At 42.0% G+C, this 9,010-nt stretch overlaps 2 protein-coding genes across 2 annotated transcripts; one reads left to right on the forward strand and one right to left on the reverse strand.

Moving 5' to 3' along the window:
* Positions 1-6,801: 6,801 nt before the first annotated feature.
* On the forward strand, positions 6,802-7,841 carry LOC133029142 (uncharacterized). Its single transcript, XM_061101619.1, has 2 exons — positions 6,802-7,542; positions 7,647-7,841. Exons 1-2 carry the CDS (start codon positions 7,040-7,042, stop codon positions 7,783-7,785), a joined length of 642 nt encoding a protein of 213 aa, XP_060957602.1. The 5' UTR covers positions 6,802-7,039; the 3' UTR covers positions 7,786-7,841.
* Positions 7,842-8,054: 213 nt separating this feature from the next.
* On the reverse strand, positions 8,055-8,807 carry LOC133032737 (uncharacterized). The gene has a single exon (XM_061107025.1). It carries the CDS (start codon positions 8,805-8,807, stop codon positions 8,055-8,057), a length of 753 nt encoding a protein of 250 aa, XP_060963008.1.
* Between the last annotated feature and the right edge of the window lie 203 nt (positions 8,808-9,010).

A 9,010-nucleotide genomic window follows, 5' to 3' on the forward strand; every position in this document is an offset into this window, starting at 1 on the left:
AAAGGTAATGCCGCCAAATCTTTAGCAGAAATACCACCGCTGCGAGTTCTAAATCGTGAGTAGGGTACCTCTCGCTCGTACTCCTTTAACGCCGAGAAGCATAAGCTATTACCCTCCCAGCCTGCATAAGCACACAGCCGAGACCCTGTCTCGAGGCATCACAATATACCACAAACTTTTCCTTATCTGAAGGAAGAGTTAGTACAGGAGCGGTAATCAAGCGTTGCTTTAACTCCAGGAAACTTTTCTCACACCGATCAGTCCAAACAAATTTCTGATTCTTTCGGCCGGCTCCGTTAAGGGTACAAAGAATTTTTGAAAAACTCTCAACGAACCGACGGTAATAACTACCAAATCCGTAAAACTTCTAACCTCTGTAGCCGATTTTGGTACTGGCCAATCCCGAACAGCTTCAATTTTGGCCGGATCAACCATAATCCCATCTTTATCCACTATGTGCCCCAAGAATGAGACACGGGATAACCAGAATTCACACTTTTTGAACTTAGCATAAAGCTTGTGATCCCGTAACCTTTGCAAAACCGCTCTGAGATGCAACTCATGCTCTTCTTCTGTCTCAGAGTACACCAAAATGTCGTCAATAAATACAATCACGAACCTATCCAGATGATCCTTAAACACTCGGTTCATCAAATCCATGAATGTCGTCGGGGCATTAGTGAGTCCAAAAGACATCACAAGAAATTCATAGTGTCCATACCGAGTACGGAACGTAGTTTTCAGGATATCTTCCTCTCGAATTCTTAGCTGATGATAGCCTGAGCGAAGATCGATCTTGGAAAAACCGTCTTCCCCTTCAATTGATCAAACACATCATCAATTCGAGGTAAAGGATACTTGTTCTTGATGGTAAGCTTGTTCAACTCCCGGTAGTCAATACACATTCGCAGGGTTCCGTCTTTCTTCTTCACAAACAAAACCAGAGCACCCCAAGGTGAGTAACTCGGTCTGATGAATCCCAGATTTAGTAACTCTTGCAATTGTATCTTCAATTCCTTCAACTCAGCTGGAGCCATTCGGTACGGTGACTTAGACACTGGATCCACTCCCGGAGCCAGTTCAATAACAAATTCAATCTCCCGGACAGGTGGCAATCCCGGCAAATCTTCTGGAAAGACATCAAGGAACTCACATACCAATTTTGTATTCTCAGGCCCTGATGTCACAGGTTGGCTAGTGTCCACTGCAGTGACTATGAACCCTAGACAACCTCTACCCATCAGGTCTTTAGCTTTCAACAACGATATTCTCGGTATGCGTGCCCCTTGAACTTTACCCACGAACACCGCTGGGTTAGCACCGTCGGGCTCAAACACCACCATCTTCCGTTTGCAGTCAATCATCGCTCCATATTTAGACAGAAAATCCATTCCTAGGATTATGTCAAAATCAGATAATTGCAACTCAATTAGATTGGCGGTCAACTCACAGCCGTCAATCCAAAAAGACAAGGACCGAATCCACCTTGTGGATATTATCAGGTCTCCCGAGGGTAACAGGGTTCCAAACCCCGAAACATAAATATCACATGGCTTATGTAAACTTTCTATCACTCTACTCGATACATATGAATGAGTAGCTCCCGAATCAAATAACACAGTATAAGCACAACCATTAATAGATAACTGACCTGTCACAACTGACGGACTAGCATCGCATCCGCTTGAGTTATAGTGAAAAGTCGCCCCGGTTCCGAGCAACATTCTTCTTAGGCTCTTCTCTCTTGGCTTCGGGAACGATCTCGATAAAGTGGCCCACCATGCCACACCGGAAACATGCCTTGGCTCGGCACTCACCAGGGATGATGCTTCTTGCATTTAGAACATTCGGATATGATCGAATGAGGACCCGCGACCCCGACGGCCACCTCTGTTTCCCCGAAACTTTCTATTTCCCCTCGAAGCTCCGAAGCCTCGGCCTTCCGCTTGTGCTCGTGGTTGCCACCGTCGGTCCCCTTATCGACATTACTACCCAGGAGGGTTTGATGCCATGGCGGCATCCTTTGCGACTCGCTCCTTCATTACCCGTCGCTCGGCCTCTTCGGCAATTAAGGCCAAGTCTACCACTCTCTTATACAGAGTGTCATGGGATGTGGTAATTTTCAAGTCTCGACCGATTGTAGCATTCAAATCCTCGAACATACTTCGCTTTCGGTGAAATTGTAGGCACCCGCATCACCAAAGCAAATTTAGATAACCGATCGAATTCCGAGTATACTCGGCCACGTACATTTTCCCCTGAGTCAACTTCACAAAATCTTCTTGGTGTGAAGTCCTTACAGCCACATTATAAAACTTTTCCTCAAAAAGTTTCTTAAATTCATCCCATGTCATCACACTGACATCCCGGGTTTGATTCACTATGTCCCACCAGACGCGGGCATGATCTTGAAACATAAAGGCCGCACAATTTACTCTCTCAGTTCCCGTCACCCCCATATTATCGAGGATACGGGTAACAGTGCTCATCCACTGATCGGCCTTAATAATATCAATACCTCCCGTAAAAACCGGAGGTTGCGCCTTCACAAACCGCTCGAACACGCAGTCCCGTGCGACATAACATACCCTTGGTTACCCACCACCGGCACAGAGCCGGTGGTAACCCTTGATTAGAATTGGGACGCTTGTTGCCTCAAACGTTGCAACTCTTCTTCTTGATGAAGTATAACACTTCGCATTTCATGAAACATCCGCCGCCGCCGGCGGGAGGATTAGCATTTACTTCGCCCCCGCATTATCCCCCGCATTTTGCGGAGGTGGAGGCAAAGGCTTGGTGGATCGGTTTGGGTAACCCCGGGCTCTACTTGCTCGCCCTGTGGTCTAGATGATTGCGGAGGGTCCATTACTAGTACCCCTGTAATCAACAACCCCAGCGAGTTAAGCACAAATACCACACTTACGCACTTATTGCCTTAAACCCTAACTCATCTATTTACCTCATACATATTTACATAAACAAATAGCATTTATAGCATGGCATCACATAACACATACATACTCTAGATGCTTGCATACTGCCTAAAATGGAAAGCGGTAAACAGATGATCACACATACAAATCAAGTATTTACTCTCAATACTTACTGCACCATGAGTCGAGCCTATCTCTGACGACGAATGTACATGTTCGGCCGGTCTACAGGAAGTTTAAAAACCTTGGCGCTCTGATACCAAATTGTAACGCCCTAAATAATTAGGCACGCTACCCAAAACTATTATGAAACCCTAATCCCCTAACCGGGATTACTAATTAAAAATAGCGCAGAATTTAAACTTTTATATTAAACGATCGAAAATAAACTTGTAATATATTTAAACTTTTCAAACATAGTTGGGATCCCAAAAATATTTACAAAATTATTACAAGTTCTTTCTTACTAGCCGGCCTAAGCGGCAAAACAGAATACAAAAGTCAACACTGTTAGACCCATAACCCGCTTGGTCTGAAGTGGCGTGAACATGTACATTCTTCGTCCTGCTCCTGAAAACTCATGGCAGATCAGCTAATGCCTTACCCTTTCCTGCACAAGAGAGCACCCGTGAGCCAAGCCCAAGAAGACAAGATAAATCACAATAAATATAATATGCTCATTTACATATGTCTGTATAGCACAGACCTAATCACTATATCAACATGCCCATTTATGTCTACGTGGCGTAGACCTATGTGTTACGCTCACACATCTAATTAAATCTACGTGACGTAGAACCACGTGTTGCTCTCACACGTCTAAATACATTAAGGCCTTAGAAGCGGTTCATCTCGGTTATGAGTACCGAGTCAAACCTGATTATGCCTTGAGCACATAATCCTTAAATCTCATTTCAATTAACATGGCATGGCATTTATACACATATATCACTAGGGTAATAACCCTAGGCTATTAGACCGTTCCTATTAGGGTAATAACCCTAATCCCGGTTACTTAACATTCATGCATATCATTCTCAACATAAGCGCCACTGCGCATACTCTACGTGCTAATCACTGTCTTACCTGTTGTCCCGCAATAGTAGAGATTCCAAATCCCCGGTGCTCCCGACTGTGTGCCGTAATCCTAGTCACACACAATCCGGGATTTTCACAAATAGGGTTAACCCCTGATTTCACATTCATAAAATAAATTCATGGCATTTCAAATACAGATAATCACATAGAGCTCGAAAAGAGCTTTCCAACGGTATAAAGAACGTCCCAAACGGAGTCCCGAGTCAAAAGTTATGGCCAAAACAAAATCAGGAAAAAGATGGCTCATCCGCTGTGTTTTATGGCCATGGCGACCATAGATTCAAGTCATGGGCCACTGGGTTCGAAAAACCCAGAAAACCAGATTTTAAGGTCTAAACATGCCCACTTTTCCATATAATCGAATCTCAACCAAAATAGAGGATAAAAACACAAAATTCATGCATTAATCCACAACCAAAATCAGATTTAACAATATACAACTCTCAAGCTCTAAACTTGACCTAAAAATTCCATACAACATTTATTCAAGCTCTTGAATCTCACAACCAAATTCTCAAGCTTGAAACTAACTTAAAACAGAACCAATAATCCAAAATCAAGCATACATACAACCTAAGAATCACATCCACAACATATTAAGAGAAATCTACACCATTTTACTACAAAATCAAGCATACACAATCACTAATCATCAACTCTTTACTAACATGCATCCAAAAGAAATTCCTCAACACATTATGCTTTTCTTTCAATTTCAAAATTAGTGAAATAACTTCAGCAAGAAAGTCTAGAAGCTTACCACAACTTCAAGCTTCTATCCACAAGAAATTCAACTTTACAAAACCTTCAATTCAAGAACAATCTACAAAAATCTAAACATTTAAGAAATAAGTGAAGAGGAGAGGAGGGGTACGGTTTTAGGGCTGAAGGAAAAACTAGAAAAATAATTCTCTTTTCCTTAAAATTATTCTTTTATTAAACATAAATTAAGGGTCTAAAAAGACTATTTTGCCCCCTAGGGCCAAATAACATTCACTTAGGCATGCAAGGGCAAAATGACATTTACACACCAATTCAAACCCAATTAAATTTCAGATTTCTCATTATCAAATAAAATGCCAATTAATTCAATCTAATTTGCATTTCGGGCCCGAACCCGGTTCGGCCCAAAATACCCGGTTGTGACTATACCGCGCCAACCTGTCAGAACACACCTGAAAAGACAACACAGGCATACTATATAATAATATAGTTCTATTAAGCACATAATTAAATTAATTTCATCATTTTACTCTTCTCGGGTCATAATTACCAAAATGCCCCTAGCTCACCAACGGGGTCTTTAACATGTTAAATTCATATAAAATCACATATATTAAATTATATAATAATATAATTTCCTCAATTATACATAATTATCTAGTTAGGGTTTTGCTAATCCTTTTCTTAATCCCGGGTATTACATTGAGAGTTGCACTGAGAAGGATGATTGTTAGAAGTTGGGTTTGGTGCTGTTCGTGATGGGTGTTCTGACTGGAAAAGAAGAGAAGACCCTGGTTCCCCCATTTATCATTAGAATGGTTGAGGACATCCCTTTTTTCTACAATTACCCGTAGGGGAAAATTTCTTTCAACTTGTTGAAAGATACTTGGAGTAAGGACTTCGTACAAAAGAAAAAGCATATGGATAAGAAGATTGAGAAGGGAACGACTCAGAAGGAGTCAAAGTATTCGGCCTATGGATATGCTGTAGCATTGCAGTATTGGGCTTATGAGTCCATCCTCGAGCTTGCTGAGAAATTTGCAATCAGAAGATCGCATCGCTTTCCCCGAATGGTGAACTGAGAGAGTAAGGATGCCCCACTCGCAAAAGAGGAAGTCATCAGATTATTTGCAAAAAAAGTGAGTTTGTTAATTCATTGTATTTTCTTACGTTTATTTATTTATTTTATTTTAATTTAAGTCTAATAATCAATTTGTTATAATTTGCAGTTGACAATGTACTCCGTTTTATGTCCGCAGAGTAATGAGGCCGAGTTTTTGAGCCACGTCACTGGAGGTGAGGCGCCTCTATTTGTGGATATGGAGGAATTGGTTATTGGCAATGATGGACAACCTACTCAGGATAGTTTGCGCAGCCAAGCTTCAAAGCTTGCACACACGCTAGAACAGTGAGCGGAGGAAGCTGGAATCTTCAGAGATGATACACCAACACATTCTCCACCATCAGGGGCCCGTTCTGTTCCACCGTCTGCCTCAATGCCCGATTCTGCATCTATGCCGCAGTCAGCATCTATTCCCAGCACCTCACAGCCTCAGGTACCAATATCTTCTGCCATATTGGCAAGATTGGAGCGTGTTGAGAAGGAACAGCTTGCTTTGAAGCAAGGCCAGACTGATATTTTGAAAGGGCAGAATGAGATAATGGGTTACTTGAAGACCCTATTGGCTCTTATGGGAGATCAGAGAAGGCCCAGCGCAGAGGCAGAGCCACAGCCAGACGCCGTGTCTCCAGGAGATGAGTTCATTCTTCTCAATGATTACACACCTAATGATGTGGAAGATGTACTCCAGACACCTCAGAACATGTCGATCACGTCCATTGGAGATACCCAAGATTCAGAGGTATAGGTTTTAGAGACCGTTCCAACACCGGTGGAGAAGAGACCGAAGAAAAGGCCAAGGGGGTTTGACGAGTACACCGAAATGAAGAAGAAGATGAAGCCATCAACAGCCAATGTGAATGTTGACCCACTTCGGCCCGTTGATGAGAAGCTACTACATAGTTTTTGAAATTGGTTAGTGGGAACCATCGGAAACAAGTATCCGAGGGACGTCTTCACCGGTCTATGTGGCGTGGCTTGGTTCTCGAAGCTAAATATAGACAAAGAATGGCTTTCTGATGATGTAAGTTTATTAACTAAGTATTATATGTTGTTATTTACTGCTATTTACCGTTGTTATTTGTTTTTTTTTTTTTTAATGTTGTAATGTGGTTGTGCTGACTTATTTGTATGTGCTGTGCAGCATTTGGATGCTGCTTTCCATATGATGAGGAGGAGGCAACACTTCTTCCCGGAGTTGTACCCACGTAAGTGTACTGTCATGCCATCTTGGTTTTCCTCATCGTTGAGGAGTCGGTGGGATGCTTGGAAGAGCAATACTGACCATGATGGCTTTGTTTGGGATGAGTCCATCTTGGAACTCCTTCATGGGGATCCAAACCAATTCTTGCCTTCTTGGAAGGGTATGGAGTGCATATACATGGCCATGTTCTTGAACGGACCGAAACATTGGATCGCTATGGAGGTGAATCTTGAGTTGTGGAAGCTATTCGTCTTCGATTCGAGTCTTGGATCTCTAACGAAAGACGAACTGAATTCGCTGATGGATGTGTGGTGCCCCTTACTAGCCAAATTGGTGGACCAGTGTGGTGTATGTGACACTCATTACATGGTGATGGTCCCTCAAATGACAGCCTCCGAAAGCCAGGTCAGACAATTCAACTGGGATATAATGGACAATAAAGTTGTACCTCAGACAAAATCGAGGTAATTTAAATGCATTTTTTTTTATAGTATGTTTATTAATTAACAAAAAAAATTTATAATATTCTCTATGGTTTATTAAATTTTGCGCTTACCTACTATTGCAGCGGCGATTGTGGAATGTACGTCATAGAGCATATTGAGCATAAGTTATTGGATCTACCATTCGATGGAGTACATGATCAGCATATGTCGCTCTTTCGCCAGAGATGGGCAGTAGATTTATTCTACCAGAACTTGGCATGAACTTTGGATGCTTAATTTTTTATATTTGTTGAACAATGTTTACTTTTACACTTTTCAATTTGAACAAAATACTTTTCACTAAAATTATTTTATTTATCAGTAGAACTTGTTTTTGGCTCAGGTGTTTAACAAAGTTTAGAAATAATTTTTTAAGAAATACATAACAGTACAACACATGTTCATGCCACAAATTAAAAATATTTACACCATAAATATAAATAACATAATAGTCCAACGCATCACAATACGAATAAACTAAAAATTTATGTTCAACCTCGGTAGGTGCAAGTGCTTCTGTTGTGCCCCTTGGCACCGCACTTGCTACAGTTTCGTGATTTGATAATCCTTTCACCATTACAAGCAGTTCGGTTGTTCTTAATTCTTCCAACCTTTTGCTTCTTGGGTCGCCCTACTAGTTGCTTCTCAACAGGCACTCCAACTGTCATGTTCTTTATGTCATCAGGCAATTCCCAATCATCCTCGTCACCAACTGGCATAATTGTTCCTTCGTATGTCCTCCTCCAATATTCTGTTGTGTAATATGGCGAGCATAGTGTGTACACGCTAATACTTCGCTCCTGAGATGCAGCACATGCATGAGGACAAGGAAACTTCATGCACTGGAACAAGCCGCAAGTGTAACTCTGTTCCTGCAAGTCCACTACGCCACCGGTGAGAACTGTTCCTCCAGGGTGAACCTGCAACGTGTAAGGTCCGCATGAGTCAACGTTCAAAAACCGACATTTTTCAAAATGCAATGCCAAGTCCTCCTCCATTTCTGGTGCTAGGGGTTTCGTCCACTTGTCAGCTTTTTCTTTTCGTGAAGCAAACCACTTTTGGACTTTGGACCTCAGGAATGCCACAGCAGCAGTGATCGGGAAGCCTCTTGCATCCTTACTTGTGTTGTTGAAGCTCTCAGCCCAGTTGCTCGTCATTACATTGTAACGTACCCCTGGAAAGTACGACCGGACCCACTTTTCAAATCCAATTTCCTCAAGATATTGTGCAACCGCAGCATTCATTGCCCGAATGTTCTCAAATTCTCTGTGAAACTCTGATCTTGAGTACGTGTAGGCACACGTGTAAATGTGATTCGTGAAGACGTCAGTCTTGAACTTGTGGTTGACGTTCATAATAATGTGGTGGTAGCATGCACCGTGGTGTGCATCAGGGAACACAATATCCAAAGCACGAACAATGCTTTGATGCCTATCCGAAACAAAGG

The sequence above is a fragment of the Cannabis sativa genome, chromosome 1, assembly GCF_029168945.1.
Source record: "Cannabis sativa cultivar Pink pepper isolate KNU-18-1 chromosome 1, ASM2916894v1, whole genome shotgun sequence".
In the NCBI taxonomy this organism is placed as follows: Eukaryota; Viridiplantae; Streptophyta; class Magnoliopsida; order Rosales; family Cannabaceae; genus Cannabis; species Cannabis sativa.